Source organism: Larimichthys crocea, chromosome XVI (genome assembly GCF_000972845.2).
Source record: "Larimichthys crocea isolate SSNF chromosome XVI, L_crocea_2.0, whole genome shotgun sequence".
NCBI classification, from domain to species: Eukaryota; Metazoa; Chordata; class Actinopteri; family Sciaenidae; genus Larimichthys; species Larimichthys crocea.
The window spans coordinates 14,389,672-14,411,528 of NC_040026.1; the positions used below are offsets into that span (position 1 = coordinate 14,389,672).

At 40.5% G+C, this 21,857-nt stretch overlaps 1 protein-coding gene and 5 non-coding genes across 6 annotated transcripts; 4 read left to right on the forward strand and 2 right to left on the reverse strand.

Moving 5' to 3' along the window:
* The first annotated feature begins 2,842 nt into the window (after window positions 1-2,842).
* Window positions 2,843-2,958, forward strand: LOC113747928 (U5 spliceosomal RNA). Its single transcript, XR_003464000.1, has one exon. It is a non-coding gene; the product is annotated as a U5 spliceosomal RNA (small nuclear RNA).
* A 492-nt stretch (window positions 2,959-3,450) lies between these two features.
* On the forward strand, window positions 3,451-3,566 carry LOC113747921 (U5 spliceosomal RNA). Its single transcript, XR_003463993.1, has one exon. It is a non-coding gene; the product is annotated as a U5 spliceosomal RNA (small nuclear RNA).
* A 482-nt stretch (window positions 3,567-4,048) lies between these two features.
* Window positions 4,049-4,162, forward strand: LOC113747929 (U5 spliceosomal RNA). Its single transcript, XR_003464001.1, has one exon. It is a non-coding gene; the product is annotated as a U5 spliceosomal RNA (small nuclear RNA).
* Window positions 4,163-8,657: 4,495 nt separating this feature from the next.
* On the reverse strand, window positions 8,658-8,773 carry LOC113747931 (U5 spliceosomal RNA). The gene has a single exon (XR_003464003.1). It is a non-coding gene; the product is annotated as a U5 spliceosomal RNA (small nuclear RNA).
* A 656-nt stretch (window positions 8,774-9,429) lies between these two features.
* Window positions 9,430-9,545, reverse strand: LOC113747930 (U5 spliceosomal RNA). The gene has a single exon (XR_003464002.1). It is a non-coding gene; the product is annotated as a U5 spliceosomal RNA (small nuclear RNA).
* Window positions 9,546-11,854: 2,309 nt separating this feature from the next.
* Window positions 11,855-21,556, forward strand: trim8b (tripartite motif containing 8b). The gene is made up of 5 exons (XM_010749442.3): window positions 11,855-13,989; window positions 18,538-18,633; window positions 18,767-19,032; window positions 19,130-19,245; window positions 19,368-21,556. The coding sequence occupies exons 1-5, from the start codon at window positions 13,381-13,383 to the stop codon at window positions 20,075-20,077; spliced, it is 1,797 nt and encodes a 598-aa protein (XP_010747744.1). The 5' UTR covers window positions 11,855-13,380; the 3' UTR covers window positions 20,078-21,556.
* The last annotated feature ends 301 nt before the right edge of the window (window positions 21,557-21,857 follow it).

The window sequence follows — 21,857 nt, forward strand, 5'->3', positions numbered from 1 at the left end:
CAACAACAGGCACTCGAGAATCGACATGGACGATCATGTCCTCCTGACAAGTGCAGACAATTCTTCCCTGGAGATCGATTTGAGATTGACTTTCCCCGCTTCACGCTGAGAAGTGTGTGGTGGCTCCTGAAACAACACAACAGGCTGTTTCCCAAACAAGCCTGAACTTTAAGAAGATCACGGAAACAGAGCACCGGTGGTGCACACAGGACCCTTACCAGAACTATGTACGCTCTGGCGACAGAGGATCCACGTTAGCCTTGTGATTCCTGAAGGAAACCAGGAGTTAGATTTGATTGTTGATGGACATAAGCACCACATTGCTCCCCCAGCCCAGCAATACCCCACAAGACAGGCTGCAATATCAAAAGAAGAAGAAGAAAGTAAAGTGCATCTTCTGACAAGTGTGACTCTGAACACACGAAGAGGTCCACAAAAATGATGAAAGCAACAGAAAGCTTCTGAATGACAGTAGCTGTCAATCAGATATGAAGGACCACTCCAAAACGGTGGGTGCACTTGGTACAAGCAGTGAGGAGGGTCTTTAAAACAGGAGGGCACTTCGTGGGAGGAGCAGAAAGGCCAATCTGTTGAAAAAGTATCACAGACCACCAACAGTGCTGTTGAGACAGGGGAACCAGCAAAAAGCGGAGAAATCATGACAGACACACACGGTCTTGATGGAACAGGGTGGCCTGGATTTTGAACAATACCAGAAAGCTCGTCTTTATGGAAAGATCAACGACGTGCAAGCACGAACTGTTGCCTACCTCCTGTGCAACACTCCTAATCCAAAATCATAACCCTTGCAAACACCATCGCAGGGTGGGATATAGCCTGGGGTATAAGGTTTTCCCCGGGGTGTCTGGTTTCTCACCAAGCCATATAGGGTAAACTGAACAACAAAACAAAAAAAAAAAAAAAACACCCCCCACCCCTGCGGCTATCCCAACAACTACCGAAACCCCGGGGTAAGGTTGTGGCCCGGTGGGTCCCCTGGGTTCCTATAAAAAAAACAAAACACACACAAAAACAAACAAAAGCCCAAAAGTAAAACAACAAAAAAATACTATTCTCCTTGTCCATTGAAGGTTGTTTATCATGTTTCCCAAGAGAGTTTCACGATAGTAACACATTACTGTATATTTCATTATAACACAACAGAAATTTTCATTGTATATCCTACATTTTGCATCTGAAAGTGGTACATGATAAGTAGTTTTACTAAATTGGGTTGGTGTATTCTTTATTATTTTCCAGAAGACATTTTGAAACATGATTATGTAAAAAACAATTTGACGTGACCACTGTGGGGGGTCCTCATAGCATAGATAGACCTACAGTAAGTTATCACTCAAAGCCTCAGCTCCCTAAGGGATCCATTCTAGAAATTTGGGGATATAAAACAATTTATATAGTTTTCTATTATCAAAGCAAATTTCCTCATTAATAAAGCACTGTATCTTTGAAGAGTGTAATACCAACATATTTAGAAGATCCGGTTCAGTAATATCGGTTCCATCTGCTAAGGGGGCTGAGGTCGTTCGGAGTGTGCAGGGCTCTCCTCAGGACTTTCTATGGCTCTGTGGTGGCCTCAGCCATCTTTTATGCTGTGGTCTGCTGGAGAGGGGGCAGCACGGACAGGGACAGGAGCAGACCCAACAGACTGATTAGGAGAGAGAGCTCTGTCCTGGACTGTCCTCTGAACTCCATAGAGGAAGTGGGTGAGAGGAGGATGTTAGCTAAGCTGACATCCATCATGGACAACACCTCTCACCCCCTACACGACACTGTGGGGTCCCTGAGCAGCTCCTTCAGCAGCAGACTGTTACACCCACGCTGTAAGAAGGAGAGGTCCCACAGGTCCTTCATCCCTGCTGCTGTCAGACTTTACAACACCTGCACCACCTGATAATGTTGTATAGAACGTGATCATATATATGCTTCAGTTGATAAAATGATAAAATTGTAGTATTGCTGATTGAACGCCACAGTTCCCTCCAGCCTCGTCATGTCTCCAAAAAGCAGCACAAGCAGCAGCGTCCTCTCAGGGTGTGAAGGAGAGTGAAAAGGTTCCACTAAGGAGCAGTTTCGGTGAAAAACTAATTCTGCCCTGACAATTATTACCTTTCCATGAGGCTATTGCTTTAGATAAATAGAAAAAAGATAGAATTTTTCATGGTGTTAACTGGTTTATTTTTACCGGACATTTTCATGAACTTATAAAGAAAAAAAAATCCTCCGTCCACCACTAAAACGAAACATGGAGTGGAAATTTAGTTTTTGGTGATTGGAAAAACTAAAAAACGGCTCGTTTCTGGCTTGTGTCCATTATGCCCAGAAAACAGAATAATAAAAAGTACCTTGGTCCTAACTGTAACACACACACGTTACCACAGGGAGGCGTTGTTCGTCCCTCAACGGCCGTTGCACTAATCTTTTATTTTAAACGAACACGAATATAGATATTTATTTGTTTATTTATTTAGCTTTGGGGCTCCCTAAGGTTGTCAGTTGCACTGGGATGAAATGTGTAATGTTAAAGTAAAACGTTAAATAAATAATTTAAATTAAACGTCACCTTGGTACTTTCCCACCACTCCCAGCATGCCTTGCGGTGGGCAACAACGTTAAAACGTATTTTCTTTACACTGTCTGTGGTGGACACAGATCAAACTTTACATTTAGAGTTTCTCAGTTCTGCTGTGTAAAGTTTACATCCATCATCAGTGCTGTGTGACTTTGTTCTGTTTTACTTAGTGGGATCAACATGAATGGACACCAGCAGTAAAGTACATGTCCCCGTTAAAGTGATCATCCTCTCAGTGTTTGAGACATCAGATTACTCTGATTTCTCTTCAGATCGTATAAATCTTTCGCCTTTTACTAAAGATTTCCGTGGAGAGGATCAATAAGAGTTTTACTCAATTTTTTGATGCCCTGCTTCAATGTGGGGCTTCCTGATTTGTTAAAAAGAAAATGGTTTAACTTTTAAGACTGCTTTGTGTTTAGCTCTTCTGAGTTAACCATAGTGTAAGCAATGTAAAAAATCATTAATAGAACTAAATGCTTAATTATCTTATTTACATTTTACATTTATTTCTCTATTAATAACTGATCTTTTAAATGCCCATTTACATTAATACTCTGTATTGTAAAATATTAGCATTGGTAATTTTCTTATTTATATATGTATATATACAACTTTCATAACATTGCATTCAAACCTTTCAGCAGAGTTTTGGAGATTGTGGGTGAGGAGGCCACACCCACTCAGCAGACAGGAAGTGTAAATCAAGTTTCTCAGTTCTGCTGTGTAAAGTTTACATCCATCATCAGTGTGTGTGACTTTGTTCCGTTTGTCTTAGTGGGATCAACATGAATGGACACCATAAGTGAAGTGTGTGTCCCTGTTAAAGGGATCATCCTCTCAGTGTTTGAGACATCAGATTACTCTGATTTCTCTTCAGATCGTATAAATCTTTCGCCTTTTACTAAAGATTTCCGTGGAGAGGATCAATAAGAGTTTTACTCAATTTTTTGACGCTCTGCTTCAATGTGGGGCTTTTCTGATTTGTTAAAAATATATATATTTTAAGTTACTTTCAGTAGTCTAATATGACGACACCAGAGGAGGTGTGTCTCTCTCAAACGTTAATAGGAGATATTTAAATTTATGTTCGAACACTAACACATCATATAACAAGACGTTTAACCGTGAACTGTTTGTTTTACGGGTGATAAAATTGTTTTAAATTCACAAAAATAATAAAAGCAGCGATTTAAAGATTTAACTCGCGCTAACCCGGAAATGCAATCCCATCATGCTTTGCGCCACAGACTGAACGGCTAACTGATGCTAAACAAACTTTTTATCAAACGTCTGTTTGTTTTTATATAAATAAAAAGTAAATATCGACTTATTTACGTGTATCTTTTTACACGGCACGTGTGTTGGGTTGTCGTTTAAACACGTCTCACAGTGAACCGTCACCTAAAGTTGTGTCGCCGACAGTCACCTCCCTCCGTCTGCCGCTCTGAAGTCAGATCACTCTTGTTTCACTTCAGATCGTATAAATCTTTCGCCTTTTACTAAAGATTTCCGTGGAGTGGAACAACAAGAGTTTAACTCAATTTTTTGATGCCCTGCGTAAGTGGGGCTTCCTATACATGTTGAAAAATAATTAGTTTCAAGGACCTCGAGTGTAGTGTTGTTAAGTACGTTTGTGTTTTTGTAACTATTGCTGCCCTCATCTCTGGACCAGCCTGCCTATGGATCAGAGCAAAAAAAAAATAACTTAAGCCATACCTTTTACCTAAGTTGCCTCAACTCACTGCTGAGTTATGTCCTGATCACTCCATTACTTTCATCTCTGGTGCTTATTCACTGTACAGGTCTTATATACTCTTACTGCAACTGTTCTTGAATTATGCCTTTTACCCTATAGGTCTTAATTTTTCTCCTTATTTGTTTCGTTGTTGTAGTTTTATGATTTTTACTCTTCTTCTAATCTCTAGTTTTTCATGCAACTGCTCTTTTACCTTAAGAGCTGTTAGTTGTTGTCTATTTCTGTTTCTACTCTGCTCTGTGAAGCACTTTGGGCTGCACTTCTGTATGAAAGGTGCTAGATAAATAAATAAATGAAGTTGAAGTTTGTATTTTTTTTATATACTTTTTTGTTTGTATATAATATAGTTTTATTTCTACAGTCACTTTCTATGTTTCTATCTGTTTTTATATCACCTGAACACCAGCTTGACCTAAAGGAACAATGTGTAAAAATGTTTACTGTATTAAATCATGCGATGTCCATGTCATGCCATTAAAAGTTAAAGAAACATGATAAACTGAAATACTACAACAAAACTGCAGCCGGCTCTGTCTAACGTCCTTCCTCTTCTCGGTCTATTAACTCCAGTGTTTTGATTTTGTACTGCAGTATTCATCCTTAACCACTAGATGTCAGTGTTGTATAAAAAGTTACATATTGTTCATATGAAAAATTATTTTGTTGTTTAATATTTAAATATAATATTTAACATTTACACTACGCCATGTGATTATATTTATTTACTATGTGTGTATGTGTATGCATATACATATATATCAACATGTGTGCATCTTAGAATAATGCTACACAATGTGTGTACTGTGAAATGATCCATACATATCTGTACTTTATACTTATATACACTGTATAGAACTTTATTTTAATTTTAGTTATTTTTTTCTCCCTCTATTTCTGGTATGTCTTAGATTTGTTTCTGTTTCATTTTTATTTATGAGTATTTTATTATCCACCTTGTATACTGTCAAGAACAACCATCAAGAGCAACTAAAGCACCAAAAGTAAAATTACTCATTATGCAGAATAACCCATTTCAGAATCATATATACATATTTTGATTAGGATTAGGATTTTATATATAACTTTTATGTAAATTATGTTAATGTTGCACCCCTTATGGTCATTGTTTTCCAACCGTAGTGATGGCTTGAATATTGACAGAAAAATTATTTCCAATGGTGGAAATACTAAATCCTGGTACTAAATTTAATTTAATTAAATTATTGTTCTTGTTTTAGCTAAAATTTGACAAAAAGGTACAAATGTATAATTATAAAATGTACTTAAAGTATCACAAGTATGTATCATACAGCCTTACAGCAGAGTTTGTTGTGATTTACAGTTATTTTGACAATCAGATTTTATCATGACATTTTTAAAACACTTGGGTGCCATCATCTCCAATGTGTTTCTCTGTTTTATACCATTTTTATCTGAAATTGACATTTGCGGACGCTTCTCTGACATTTTATAGACTAATTGATTATTTGATGAATCTATAAAATAATATTAGATCAACCGACTAAGTCACAGCCCTACAGTTTTACATTTGGGTAATATGATAACAATCCTTCACATTTTCTAAGATGATCATACATGCATGTAAAATCTTTATGTCTAAAGTAAAGTAAGTAAGGTACAAGTAGCTACCTCAAGTTGTGGTTCAGTATTTGAGTAAATGTATTTAGTTACTTTCCACCACGCCATACTCTTTAGTGGTGGAAGAAGTATTCAGATTATTTACTTAAGATTCAAAACCTTACTAAAGTTTAAGTATTATTAATTTTGTTCATCTTTATATATATAGTTTAATCTACATTGTGCTTTGTGTTATATATGTGTAATATGCGGTAGCATTGCTGTGCTGTGAGAAAATCAGCCCTATTTTCAGTAGTAGTATTATCAGTCACTGTAGTTAAAATGTGAAAAGTAAAGGGACTCATACAGAGTGGCCCCTTTCATAGTTTATATAATTATTAATTACAATCATATAAATCTTTATCTGCAAATTAACCATCGATTTCACATGAATGACGCTCATTAAGTAAAATATTTCCTGCTCTGGAGGACTTTTCAGCAGTGGAAGAAGTAATCAGATCTTCAGCTTAAGTAAAGGGCTCTGGATACTTACACACACTGTGATTATGAAATGAAATCTTGTTCTAAACGTATTTCATGATATTACTTTTTTTTTTTTTTAAATTTTAATGAAAATGTTGCCACCATAGAGACTCAATTCCTGCTGGTTTAAATCTAGTTTTAAATCTTACAAGCATTGCGGACTGTACCTTTAGTCTCTAAAGGGAATAGTACAGGAATATTACAGTCATATTTTCCTGCAACACCAACACCAACATGCACACACACGCGCGCACACACACACACACACACACACACACACTTATGTTCACACACAGATATGCAGTGTGTTGCCCCAGAGGAACATCATGAACGTCCAGGCCATTAACAAATGCAGTAAGCCCTTTTAAGTATGATTTCCTGCCCTTCCTCCCCGGTTCGTCCCCCAGCTCCTCCCGGTTAAAACGTGACACACATCAGTTGTGTGACAGGTCACGTGACCGCCGTAGCATTGATCCGGAAGGAGGGAGGGGAGGTAAGAGAGGGAGGGAGGGAGGAGGGGGCGGCTGATGTTGTCGAGAAACTGCGTCAGGCCAGCCAGAGACAGCCTGAATCATACAGGAAGCTCTGCGATGCAGCTTCAAAATAAAGCATGATGTTGTAGGTTTCATGCATAAATGTTTTAAGCTGAATTAGTTATTGTGTATATATATATATATATATATATATATGCAGTGGCCCCATGGACTTTGTGTCTGTGACATCACCCACAGGTTTCTAAAGAGATGTTGGTAGCTCTGGCTGCTCCCATCTTGGCCTTCTGGCAAAGACGTGGATCGTGCTCAGACAAGCTACCCGTAAGGGCACCTACCTCTCAATCAAAGCAGCCTTAATATAATTTGAACGAGAAATTCAGCCGTAGGTCAGTCAGTCCATAGGTATTATATCAAAAACAACTTTGTGCCATCCAGCCAGTGTTGGTGGTTTGTAGTCAGTCCACTTCAGCAATGTTTTTTCTTTCACAGACAGTAAGGATATACAGAAGTCCAGGAGCCCAGACAGCAGGGTCTTTGTTGAAATCAATAAGTCAGGGATGGTCTATCAGTTATGCTCTCACAATATTCATTCATATGTTTTCATTAATAAGCCCACACATACTCTCTCTCTCTTTTTTTTTTTTCAATAATCATGCTTTTCTAAAACATACTTCTCAGTCTCACAATGGTCACATAAACCACTTCAGTACCCTAAATAGGACTGTCTTCATCACATAGTTCAATACGGTTTCCCTGCAGAGAAAACAGTTTTAGAATCTCCTTACAAAACATAGTGATCATGGATCTGACAATGACTCAGTCTTTCTCTGTAAGTTTGGTTTACATTTGTGGTCACCTACTACAACCTAAAAGTGCAAACTTGCAATCTATTTACACTTTTGTGCCTGTGTGCTAACTAATAGTCAAGTACTCTTGATCTCAACACTTGGTGTTAAAGTCTGCTGATATTCTACACATCATCATCATATGCAAAAAAACAAAACAAAAAAACAAAAACAAAACAAAAAACTGTAATTGTAATTTATTGTGAGTCCCACCCCTGGTTGGGTAATGTCGAGTTATAATCAGAATCAGAATCAGCTTTATTATGTGTACACATGCAAGTGAGCTCCAAGAACAAATTTATAAAAGATAGAAACAAACATGCAGTTAAATATTTAACTATAATGTGAAAAACCTGTTATATAAAGTAACAACATATAATGTCTATATACAAATCAAAACTGTTTATGTAAATATGTAAAGAGTGCTAGAATAAATACTGAATAATTAAACTTTATATACAGGAAGTAGATGCTTATGTGCAGTATATGCATATTTACATGTCTATATACGGTTTATACAGCATGCTTGGATCTATATGTCATGATGATGATGATACATGCTTTGTGTTTTTCTGCTGCAGATGTTGAAGGTTGAACTGATTTTAACTACTTTATATAATATTAATATACAGCAACGCATCATAATTTATGAGATCACGATATGTTTAGCAATGTTGTCCTGAGAGAACCACAAATTTCTAAGAAGTCAACTTTTCATGAGGAAAACAGAACAGTTCTTACATACAACACTTTGATGATATGTAACAGCACAAATAAATTTAGTGCACAATTCCGAAGTTGTTTGAAAACTCGTATAACACCATTACATTTTCTTCAACAAATCAGGAAGCCCCACATTGAAGAAGGGCATCAAAAAATTGAGTAAAACTCTTATTGATCCTCTCCACGGAAATCTTTAGTAAAAGGCGAAAGATTTATACGATCTGAAGAGAAGTCAGAGTAATCTGATGTCTCAAACACTGAGAGGATGATCACTTTAACGGGGACATGTACTTCACTTATGGTGTCATTAATGTTGATCCCACTAAATAAAACAGAACAAACTCACACAGCACTAATGATGGATGTAAACTTTACACTGCAGAACTGAGAAACTTGGACACTTAGACAAACATTTAATATAACATAAAAGAAGAAGAAACGCTTTATACACTACGTGGGCGTGGCCTATTAACCAGCGATCTCTGCTGAAAAGTTTGAATGCAATGTTAGACATGTATAAAAAAAATAAGGTACCAATGCTAACACGTTATAATACAGTACTGTTATTTTTTTAATTCAGAACATAAATGTAGTTAGAGAAAAAAATATATGGGTTATTAAGAGAGAAAGAAATGTAATACAAAAAATATCCAGATAATTAGTCAAGGTGCCATTTAGTGAGAACAAATCACCCATCATGAGCATATTATTGAGGATTTCTGATATGTATGTGAGGTTATACAACTCACGTTATTGAATTAAACACATCATTATTTAGTCAAAACAGTAACACTACAGTAATAGGCACTTACCAGCATACGCAAATTTATTACACCCCACAAGAAACACAGAAAGACTCGGAACATCAATATTATTTCTTTCTTCAACAAATCAGGAAGCCCCACATTGAAGCAGGGCATCAAAAAATTGAGTAAAACTCTTATTGATCCTCTCCACGGAAATCTTTAGTAAAAGGCGAAAGATTTATACGATCTGAAGAGAAGTCAGAGTAATCTAATGTCTCAAACGCCGAGAGGATGATCACTTTAACGGGGACATGCACTTCACTTATGGTGTCATTAATGTTGCGCCCACTAAGTAAAACAGAACAAAGTCACACAGCACTGATGATGGATGTAAACTTTACACTGCTTAACTGAGAACCTTGAAAGGCAAAGATTTTATGTAACAGAAGAAGACGAAGAAACGTTTTACACTTGGTCTGGTGAGTGGGCGTGGCCTCCTCGCTCGCGCTCTCCAAATCTCGTTGTGAATATCGCGTGAATGAATAAAAACAGACTGAGTTGTACCAAAGGCGTTACAGAGAGTTATTTAGTGTTGCTGTTTTAGGTCATCTTTAGTGATACAGAGTGATGATACTGCAGTGACTTACTGAAGTCTGAATCTGTGCTCACGCTGACTACTCCCATTAGAGTCAAAAGATCAAGCAGCAACCTCTTCAACGCTATGAAGTGAAGCCAATGCATAAATGCAGTTCCTCAAATGACCACTTGAGGCTGGCTACAGAAGTGAGTCAGTCTCCATAAGCGCCCATGTTAAAATGTCCAACTTCAAAGCAGAAATAAACATGTTTACAGCCTGTGTTATTACATGTACATATCACTCACGATCAACGACTTTGCCTTTTCTTTTTTTTAGATTAGCTAGGAGGCGGCAGAGGTAGGACCACCAATGGTTCTTCAGAAACTTAAGATAAGATAAGATAAGATAAGATAAGATAAGATAAGATAAGATAAGATAATACTTTATTGATCCCACAACGGGGAAATTCCCTAATTACAGCAGTGAAAAATAGAAACCAAGGAGGGAAACACAAGTGTACATATTTACAAAAAGTACTAGAGTATAATTAATAGGTGACATCCAGTTACTACTGTACATTTTTGATTGAACGTTCAGCACAGCACAGTCACAAGCATTGTAGAATATCACGTGGCAATAGTAATGACAACAATTAATAATAATAATAATGTAAATGGGGAAATAAGTATACATTATTACAATAGTTAAAAAATAAAATAAAAATAGTAATACAGACAGCAAAACCTCTCCTTTAACATTTAACTGTTCCTTGGTCTGGGAAGCACCTATTAAAATATGTTAGATATTCTAGGTCCTACATAATCGAGAAATGACAGATAGATAGATAGATAGATAGATAGATAGATAGATAGATAGATAGATAGATAGATAGATAGATAGATAGATAGATAGATAGAATTAACCTGAGATAGATCTGCAGAGAAATTAAACATTTGCAAAGTATTTAAATATGTACACCTATCTATCTATCTATCTATATCGATTATGTAGGACCTAGGATATCTAACAGTTAAACATTAAAGGAGAGGTTTTCCTTACTGTATTACTATTTTTATTTTTTTTATTTCTTAATTATTGTAATAAAGTATACTTATTCCCCCATTTATTATTATCATTAATTATTGTCATTACTATTGCCATATGATATTCTACCATGCTTGGTACTTCGCTACTGGATGCTTGAATTTCCCTTGGGCTCAATAAAGTATCTATCTATCTATCTATCTATCTATCTATCTATCTATCTATCTATCTATCTATCTATCTATCTATCTATCTATATCCAGTTTTTGCTCTTTTCATCCGTGTTTTATTTTGAAAAGCGCCACCGGAAGTCAGCCGTTACTCTGGTTACCTTGACCCAGGCTTTGGAGACTAGTCCAGCTCGCCTGCATTCCTCCTCTCTGTAAAAGCCTGACCGATAGAGACAGAGAAAGAAAGAGGAGAGGAAGAGAGCAGGAGGAAGGTTTTTTTATATATAAATAGAAAACACCATTATTATTCACAACCGTGTTGGATTTTATGAACACGGAGCCGCCGACTGACTCACAACACCGGACACAGCGAGCAGATAAGACCCCGAGAAAAAAGAACCACGTCGCTTCCTTTTGGACCTACAATAACGACACAAAAATGGCGTGATTTCTTTCTTTATATATATATTTTATATAAAGACGGGACTTTTGTGTGTGTGTGTTAACTGGGGGAAAAGAAAAGCAGCTCTTGTGTGTGTTTCAGCTTTTCCACGACGGATACTAGCTTCTTTTTTTTTTTTTTTTTTTTTTTTAATGAGGATTTGCAAGTGGCTGATGACAGCTACCCCTAACAAGGACAGAAAAAAAGCGACGTCCCCTTTAAGATTAGCAGGGGCATATATATATTTTTGTATTTCTCTCTCTTCTTCTTCTTTTTTTTAGTTTAAACACATAAATATGTCTGCTTTTTAAAAAACCAAGAAAAAAAAACCCTTTTTTGTGTCGTCCCTTTTGTCGTTTATATATATATATATATTTAAAAAAATCAGCGTGTTTACCTGAAGCTATGCTAGAAAATGAGCTGACGTCTGAGGTAATTTATTTAATCGAGATAAGGAAGTAGAGGAGGAGAAAAAAAATGTTGTTAGCCAAAGGCTAAAGGCGACAATAGGTGATTAAAGGTGGCGTTATAAAAAAAAGGAGGTCATAGCTGGATGTGCTTAATAATAATCTTTATGTTGGGAGATATTTGATAGATGTGTCGAAAAAGGGGGGGGGGGGGCCAAAAGGCTCTGCAACAGCAGCCAACATTCCTGCGGATCCTAAAACCCTTTGTTTTGTGCGCAGGGAGCTGGACTCGACTATTAAAAACGATTAACTATGCAGTAAAATAGGCACGAAATGATGGCCCCGGTATGATTTTCTGTTTAATGAGATTATAAGGCCCTTTGTTGTTGTCGATAGAAAACTAGGTGAGAGGAGAGGAGGAGAAAAAAAGCCGAGGCCTTGTGTACAGATATGCGAGCTGTGCCACATAGCAGGCGTTATTCATCAAATTTATCACATTAGAAATAAAAAAAAAGGGCTTCTGGAGGTAGCTGGGGTTTATAATCTGACCTGTAAGACAGCTTTTTTTTTCTCCTCTGTGTCTACTGCCAAAACCGTCGCTGCTTGTGTTGTATGTATAATTAAATTGCAGGTGGAGGCAGCTCGGATATACTTATTTATGATTCAGCGGACAAAAGCATTGCGCTGCTGCGTTGTGATTATTTGAAGAAGGGATTCAAGCGTCCTTGAGGTCCTGATAAAAACAGATTCAGGTTTGTGTGTGTGTGCGTGTATGTGTGTGTGTGAATCAGGGTGTGGACTGGAGCTGGTCCTTTCTCATGGTTTTTCATGGTCTAAATTGGTCCGACATTGAAGTGGAGGAAGCTCTCAAGGTATAAAAAAAAAAGAAGGAGAGAGAGAGTGAGAGGGGGGGTTAGGCCTGGCTGAGCAGGAGGTTTTTCATGTGCTATACAGAGATTGATTCACCTCCATGATCATGTGAGTTATTGTGCCTTGTTTGCATTTCATGGTTTACCTGTGGCTGACAGGCTTTTTTAAGCTTCCTGTAGGGCCTATAAACACACAGAAGCTATGTAAAAAGCTAGGCCGGCTGTATGTGTGTGAATTTAGAGGAAAGGAAAGCACCGTTTACTGTAATCTGTATAACGTCAGCCCCTGCTGTGTGTGTTGAAATCACCAAGGTGTTGTCATCCTCGCCTGAAGCCTTCTCTGGTCAATTTTCTGGAATTTGCCTTCATGCTGCAGCAGCAATAAGCAATACTCATCGTCTTGTCAGGGAGACTCGTCTAATTTGGTCACAAGGGTTTAGATATACAGGCTGATCTTTCAGGACGACGTCGGGGTCTGTTTTTATCTTTTTTCTTTTTTTTCTTTTTTTTGCTCCTCATCGTGAAAGTGTCAGGTTTCTTTGCGAGGACAGAGAGGCCTTGAGGTCTGGTTGGAAGTGGAAACTAGTTAGTGTATGCCTGCCCGCACCACTATGATGGCCTCTGACATGGCTGAGACGTGGAGGAACTGTTTTGAGGAGGAGCTCATCTGCCCCATCTGCCTGCACGTGTTCTCAGATCCCATCCAGCTGCCCTGCAAGCACAACTTCTGCCGGGGCTGCATCAGTGAGGCCTGGGCCAAAGACTCCTCGCTGGCCCGCTGCCCTGAATGCAATCATGCTTACACGCAGAAGCCCAGTCTGGAGAAGAACCACAAACTGTCCAACATAGTCGAGAAGTACAACGCCCTGAGCGTGGAGAAAGCCTCCACGCCAGCGCTGCAGTGCATCCTGTGCCGCCGAGGTCCACCACTCCCCGCAGTGAAAGTCTGCCTGCGTTGCAACGCCCCGTGTTGCCAGTCCCACGTCCAGACGCACCTGCAGCAGCCGTGCTCAGCCCTTGGGCACCTGTTGGTGGAGGCCGAGGCGGTGAAGGCTTGGACCTGCCTGCAGCACGACGAGTATAGGCTGTACCACTGCGAGGCCGAGCAGACGGCGGTGTGTCAGTACTGCTGCTTCGCCCGCTGCCATCCAAGCCACGGCCATGCGGTCACTGACGTGGAGCTGCGACGCAACGACATCAGAGTAAGGAGATTACAAACCGCACACATACATTAAACACTTCTTACCGTCTGCTCAGGGTGTTGTGACAGAAACTAGATTATAGTTCGACTTTAACAGTGGTTTGTCGTGGAACTAGATATATTCCAGATAGAGCTGCAACGATTGACACAAGATTAATCTGCAAGTATTCTAATGAGAGAAGAAAATTCACTGGTTCCAGCTTCTCAAATGTGAATAAGAATAATGCCTACTCAGGTACAAAATGTAGCTTTGTGCATTCATAATGACACTCATGACCAAAGCAAACATGACCAGAACAAAGGGCATATTTAAATGTCATCATTACATCAAATAAGATTAAGATTAAATGGACATTTTTGGGTACAAAGCCCTCAGTCGTTCACGTATTTACCCAATCACTTCACTCAATCAAAACCAGAATTCCCCATGTTAAGAAACAATCGCTTTTTTTTTAGCACCCTTGTGAGAGTCTTGTGCATTTTTCAGTTGTGATCCACTCCAGCCTCCGTTCTCATCTGTTGGAATGACAAACAATGCAGTCGAGGGTGGAACAATGAGGGGCCCTCAGAGGGCCTTATCTCCCCAGCACAGGTGCATCCTAGCTCAGGGATCGCCAGTTGTGTGAGAGAGGGTGGAGGGGGGTGGGGGAGTGGAGACAAGGGGAAGGGGGATTAAAGTGATTTGTCACTTGATTCTGCGGTCTACTTGGTTTTTTTTATTAACCTCTTCCCTTCCTGGGGGTTTGGTGCCCGCTGTCATCAGTCCGAGACGAGGTCGGGTTGGTTTTCTTTTCCTTTTTTTTTGTGACGGAGGGGGTGACGGAGCAGTTTAGTCATTAGGAGAACCATGAAGGCTTCACTGTCTTTCTGACTCATATAGTTCACCCTACACCCTGTTTAGGTGTCAACTGTTTGGGTGTATTTCCTGCTGGTAATGCTATGACTCAGCTTTATGTATAGTTAATCAGTCGCCTGGGGCGCAGGACGGGCCGTCCAGGGTGGGACTGGTTTCCAAAATCCTTCACATTTACAGCTTTGCCTGCATTATCCATAATGAGGCTGGGCGATAAGTAGAGCCAGGTTAATTCTGGTTTTGACCCAGATATCAGTATTTATCTTTTTCCTGAAAATAAATTCCTTTTTTTTTTAGCTTAAAGACATCAAAATAAACTAACATTTGTTCATAAAGATCCCTTTTAAATATAGAAATAAAAGAATCATAAGCAAGATGTGTTGAGTGGGATTTAAAAAATAAACTCCGGCTGCAGCAGGGATACATCAGCGGATATTAGCTTATTACATAAAAATGTTGGCTGATAAATACCATGAAGATGAACTACATAATTGCACAGATATGTTTGACGTGTAGGAATGGGGTCATCACTACAGGGTAGGGCTGCATGCTGACATGCTGATGTCAAACCCTCCTGTAGTGTAGTGTGGTGTAGTGTAGTGTAGTGTAGTGTAGTGTAGTGTAGTGTGTTAGCATGAAGCAGCAACATCTGTGGCTGTGAAGTGAAGCCAACAAACCTGCAGTTCCTCAAACGGCCACTCGTGGCTGGCTACAGAAGAGTCAGTCTCCATAAGCCTCCATGTTTAAATGATCAACTTCACAGCAGAAATAAACATGTTTACAGCCAGTTTTGGTTTCTATAACTATAGAGGGTGAATTTTTATATAACTCACCTGTACAAATTATATTAAGGTTTTAAAATGATGCATAATTAACAGCGTGGCCGCTTTGATTGACAGTTTGGCGACGTTACAAATGGTTTGTTTGAGCAACAAGGCATCATTCAGCTCGCCTCAGGTCCACTGATGATCCACGTCTCTGCTTAGATTTTAAACATACGCTGTCCGTTCATTATACAGTCATTGATGTTAACCCATCAATACATCTCAGAAGCTGGAATCAGCATATTGACACATTTTAACTAATCGTTGCAGCTCTAATCAAAGTCTTTGTGTTATGTTATGTGGTTTTATCTTTTAATCTGCAAATGGTCTTATTCTTATTTGTTCTATATTTACCGAAATAGTACATAGATATATCCTTTGGAGCTATGCTATAGTTGAGGCCATTGTCAACAAGATGTGTCAGGATAGCCGTTGCTGAATGACTTCCCGGAGGAGCCGCGTATGTAGAAATCAGAAACGACATTGATTTTAGCCACATCAACCCTAATCCATAATCAGTTGTTAAGCACGTGTCCTCACGGTAGTGGTTACAAAGACATCCTCCATGTTGAATGAAATCAAGGAATGCAGAGTAGACCCCCTCCCTCCCTCACACACACACACACCCTTGCTCTTCACGTCCGTCAGCCCCCCACTAAATCCACCTCACCCACACCAGCTACCAGCCACTCCAGGCGAGGGGCGACCTTCCCTCTGGTCCTGCTGTCCTGCTCTGGTGGCTCTGATGGAGAAGACACTGCGGTGAAATGACAGCTAAAGAGCAGCCCTCCCTCTCTTTCACCCCTCCTCTGTCCCCACTGTCTGTCTCCCCTCCCTCCACCTCAAAGGTATCCCATACATTTAGTTGTCCACCCCCCTCTTCCCTCTCTCCCTCCCTCTCTCTCTCTCTCTCTCTCTCTCTCTCTCTCTCTCTCTGGGAGGCTTCGGCTCCTTCGACCCTGTTTTCCCCCTGGCTTCTGCTCGGAGCCTAACTCAATCAATCAGCACAACCAGGTCACAGTCCTGGATCTAACCATGCCAACTGTGTGTGTGTGTGTGTGTGTGTGTGTGCAAGATATGTAGGGCAGTGGTTCCCAACCATGTGCCACAGAGGCCCAAGAGTATGCAGGTTTTCATTCCAAGCTCTACAGCAGCTGATCACTAATGATAAAATCAGCTGCTGTTTAGTTGGAATGATTGAATCGTGATGATGATGATGATGATGGTATGTGAACAGACCATCAGCATGTGAAAAACAAACAGATTATTGACTCGTGGGATTAATTACAGATTCAATCCTCTTTTGTAACCACGTCGGTTCAGAGAATGAAAATGAATTAAAACGTCTCGCGCTGCGGAAATGTGACGATTTGCTGCTTTTGTTTGTCATATGTGATGAAGAAGAAAATATCTTTGGACCGTTAGTGTGTCGAAAGAAACATTTGGAGCTCTGGGAAATTATAAGAGAGGCTTTTTTCAAATTTTTATAGACTAAAAAACAAAAAAAATAATCATTTAATTGAAAAATTAATTGACAGATTAATCTTTAATAAAAAATATTGGTTGTCACTAGCCTTGCATAGCGCCCAGCTGTCTTGCTACTTTGCTGTATGGCTAAATACTCAGCTCTACTTTGTTGTTTATTGAGCAGAATTATACTTCATACCACATACACAAAGATGAAGGATTGATACAATATTGATACTGATAAGGCATGACATGAAAAGATCAATTGTTTCCTGTTATTACATTAAGTTTTCATTAAATATCGTCTGTCAGCTGTTCATGTATCTTATATTCAGTCATTCAGCTGACACTTTTATCTAAAGCGACTTACAGAAAAGGGATACAATCATGTTACAGTGCAACGAGGGCATGTTAGTGCAGCAATAAGCGCTTTGACATTTGTAGAGGGGGGGTGGATTTAGCATGTCCACTGAAGAGCTGGAGGTCTTCAGGAGGTTTTTGAAGATAGACGGGGAGGCCCTCGATCAACCGGGAACAACAGACGAGAAAGGTTTGGATTGACCCGGGAGTACTGGTTGAAGAGCCAGGCGATGTTCATATCTACCGGTTTTATCGATATTTCAGCACTGCTCCATCAGTGATCAGTTTTAGTACCAGTTCTTGATATCCAGCATTTTGCTCAAAGCACTGCTGTTGTAAAACACAGTCCCACAAAGCTCCACCATAAACCCCAAGTTCTGTTTATCCGAGTCACATCGGCACCATCTTATCAACAAGCTTCTCATTCATTAAATGTTGATTGAGGATTATTCATATCCCTCATTAAATATTGATAACATGAAGGCAAATCTGTGTCAATGACATTCCAGGGAGCGACACAAAGGATCGTCGATCTCGTACAGAACTGTTCATTTTGCTCAGCCAGCGTCTGGGTCTGCTGTTGTTCACATGCAATCATCATCCTAGAAATAATAAGAAGTGTTGTTTGTTGCCACAACATTGCCATAACTCACCGAACAGCTTCGACTGCCTGAATGCATGTGCATCTTTTTAAAAGGTAAGCACCGAGTGGAGGTGCACCAAGGGGGGGAACAGAAAGAGGAGAGCTGCTGGAGCTTTTTCTGCCTCCCTGTGCCTGTGTATTAATCTCCGCTCACTGCCCCCAGCTCCCAGCTCCCCCAACATTAGTCCTCTCTCACTAATGCAAACACAAAATAGCTGTTGGTTGCTATGACAGCACACCCTCCCTCCTCCCCCACAGGGATTGTGTGTTGGATGGAGACTAAATTAGCCGGCTCCCGGATTCTAATATCTCAGGCATGGGGAGGGGATGCTAGCAGCTAACTGAGGTCACAACTTCCCAAAAGCTCAAGCTCTTTTCTGTGTCTCTTTCCTCGTCTCGCAGCAAAGCCTGTTGAGACAGCAGGAGCGCGTGGAGGAACGAGTGCAGGAGATCGAGGAGCAGCTCTGCAAACTCGACTCGGACAAGTGTGTGGTGGAGGTATGTTTTTTTTGTTTGTTTGTTTTATGCTCTGTTACGGGGGCGTAAACGCAGCTACACACATTTACAGAGCGTCTACACGGCGTTGTATAATTCCCTCAAAAAATGTGGATTGATGTTTGCTTCTCTACAGGACAGGGTGTGCGAGCTGAAAGAGGAGGTGCGCCTGCAGTATCAGCGGATGCACCAGCTCCTGGAGGAGGATCTAGGTCGGACACTGGAGGCTCTGGACCGAGCACAAGCTCGGTTCTGCCAGGAGAACGCTGCACAGGTTTTGGTTCTTGGAGAGCAGCGTCACGAGGCCCAGAAGCTGCTGAGCTCCATTCACACAGCCTTCAGTAAGGCAGAGGAGCTGAGCTTCATGAAAAACACCAAGCCTGTTAAAATCCTCACGGACAGGTGAGAGAAAAGTGTTCAAAGTTTGCTTCTTTTTTTTTTTTTTTTGCTCCGGGCATGACGTCTTATCTTTAAACCCGTCTCTTGGCACTTATTGCAGGTCTCAGGCATGTGTGGGCAGCAGTCTCCCTCCTTATAAAGTGGGGAATCTAAACTCTAAGCTGTTCCTCTCTGAAATCTCCAAAAGAGAGAAGAGCTTGAAGAGAACGCTGGAAGGTATGATCTCAAACACGTTTGTCATGTTTTAATCCAGACTGTCAGGAGAGTGTTATTATTTTAATTACCACTTTAATTCCCATATTTCTCACCTTTTTCTCCCTCTCTCGCTCTTCTCTCAGCTCCCCTCACCCCACCTTCGACCTTCCTGCAGTCTGTTCCTGCGTATCCCAGCGGTCAGAGCTCTGGCTCTGGAGCAGAGAAACGGAAACATTCCACTGCCTTCCCGGAGGGAAACAGCAACGTTGGAAAAAACGCTGCTCCGGGTTTCAAGGACTCCTCCTCCTCCTCGTCTTCTTCTTCATCTTCTTCTTCATCGTTAGCCAAACAGCCCTACCTGGGCTCAGGCTCTGCCTCCGGAGAAGGCCAGTCTACCAATCAGCAGCCTCTCGGTCCCTGTGGCCCGCCTCACATCAGCGAGAGCGGCGGGACGGGAAGCGGAAGCGGCTCTCTGACCAACCACCACTCGGGATCCGTGTTCGGATCCTCGCACTTTCCTCCTGGAGGCAGCAGCTCCTCACACTCCTCCCAGCAGGCCGTGCTGCCTCAATACGGCGGCCGTAAGATCCTGGTGTGTACGATGGATAACTGCTACTGCTCCGGAGTGCCCTCGGTGTCGGGCCATCGCAGCCATCCACCGTACCCACGCTCTGGCTCTTTCCCCTGGGTCAGCGCCCAAGACTACCCCCCTCCTCCCGGCCTGGCCTCTGGAGGTCCGTCCATGCAGGGCTTGGCAGTGAGGGACTGGATAGACGCCTCACAGACACACAGACATGCAGATTTTTACGGGCTGTATGGACAGCCCTCTACAAAGCACTATGTCACCAGTTAACAGAGTAGACACACACACACACACACACACACACTTCGATATAGAGACAGGCACCAAAATAGCACACCTTTCCCAGCTTATTAACAGGAAAAAAACACAATGCAGTTATACTATACACACATTCAAATATTAAAATTTATATACACACACACACACACACACATGCACACACAGATCTAGAAGATGTATACACATTCGGGGGCAGGGTTGATCTCTTTGTGTTTTTATGTTCTTATTTCTTTATTTTCAGTGTTTCATGTAGTGTATTATACGTAAACGGCCGCTCACTCTGGCACAACTTAGCTCAGCATTTTACACAAGAAACGAGAGAGAGAAAGAGAGAGAGAGAGAGGTCTAAGACGATGGTATGACGTGTATCTTTTTATTCATAAGGCAGGAGATGGATTGATTAGAATATGAACTTTTACTTAGGACATGCCTCTTCACGACTTCTCACCGACGCTAAAGGGAAAAGAGATAATACAGAGCAGTGTTGACCTTTCCAGTTTAGCGCCTCATGTTTCTCTATTATAATCACCCCTCCGGTTGTATTGAGGTCAATTTGCCTTACGTTATTAGCATCATATTTTTCTCTGCCCAGCTCACTTTGTTTGATACATCCTTTTTAAAGAGGGTCCCCCTCGTGTCTCTTGATTTTTTTATCGTCATGGCACCTCTTCCTTTCTTTGCCGAGTTCAGGGATGGATCGTACGGCTTGAACACACAAAATGCTCTTCCATGGAACACCCACAACGCACTTGTGGACGCCTTGTTACGCCTGGACTACAGACCCACAGAGGGACACTAGAGGTGCATCTGAAAGGGCCGGTAGACCCTGGAGTTTTGGGAATGTGGCTCTCGCACTCCCTTCCTGCTACCAGGCTTCCCAACAGGACAGAAAATCTTCTAACAAAGACTGTTTCCATTTAGTAATTACTGACTTTGTGTTATTTGGTACATCTGTAGGTTTCATGCTTGTCTAGAGAGACTCTTTGATTTTAGAGAAACAGGCAAGACTGGAAAGACCAAACCAATCAAGCATCTGGAGGATCTGATGATGCTGTAATTGTACTTCCTGCAGGGCAAAGATGTCACTTCCTCTCAATAAGCACACGAGCTCTTGGCTTCCTGTTTGCAGCTAAAAGCATGCAAGGAAGAGTTTTTTAAAGCACTCAAAAGAAGAACAATGGGGGGGAGAAAAAAAATGTATGCAGTTTTAAATTGAGTGTATGAAAGAAAAGAAGTGTGGGAGGAGTTTTTTTCATGAACTTTTTCTAAAGAACATGACTGGACTGCGAGATGTAAGCAATTGTCATCATCCTAAAAAGGATCTGTTTCGACAGTCAACATAAAGAGAGAAAAAAAAAGGAAAAAAAACAACAACATAAAAGTATCTTTTTTTGTAAATATTTTGTGAAATGGAAAAATTACAGACGTGATTTGGAGAAGGGTTCCAAATAAACGAACAAATTTAAACCGTCTCTGCTGTGAAATCTGTATCCTGTTTCCTTGTGTTCATTTAGGATTAAAAGGGTGATAATTTATATTTTTGTTACTGTCAATAAATCCCATAAAAAGGTAAAAACCATGAGAGTTATTATCTAATAGCTACTCTTTCCCAGTGTCCCACTGGTTCCTGTTCCTACTAAAGATGTGCTGAAAATCCTCAAATCTGGTGACGAATACTGTATTAGTGAGGGACTATTCTCAGCAGCGGATTCATACGCATTTAGTGTAAACTAGTGAGTTTTTAAGGCACCAGGACAGTGTTGATTCACAC

What these genes read in the sequence shown, in the direction of transcription:
- trim8b (XM_010749442.3), top strand. Translation starts at nt 13,381, where the DNA reads ATGCCTGCCCGCACCACTATGATGGCCTCTGACATGGCTGAGACGTGG. An exon ending in TGCGACGCAACGACATCAGA is followed by an intron (nt 13,990 to 18,537) that starts GTAAGGAGATTA and finishes CTCGTCTCGCAG; the next exon opens with CAAAGCCTGTTGAGACAGCA. An exon ending in GTTAAAATCCTCACGGACAG is followed by an intron (nt 19,033 to 19,129) that starts GTGAGAGAAAAG and finishes CACTTATTGCAG; the next exon opens with GTCTCAGGCATGTGTGGGCA.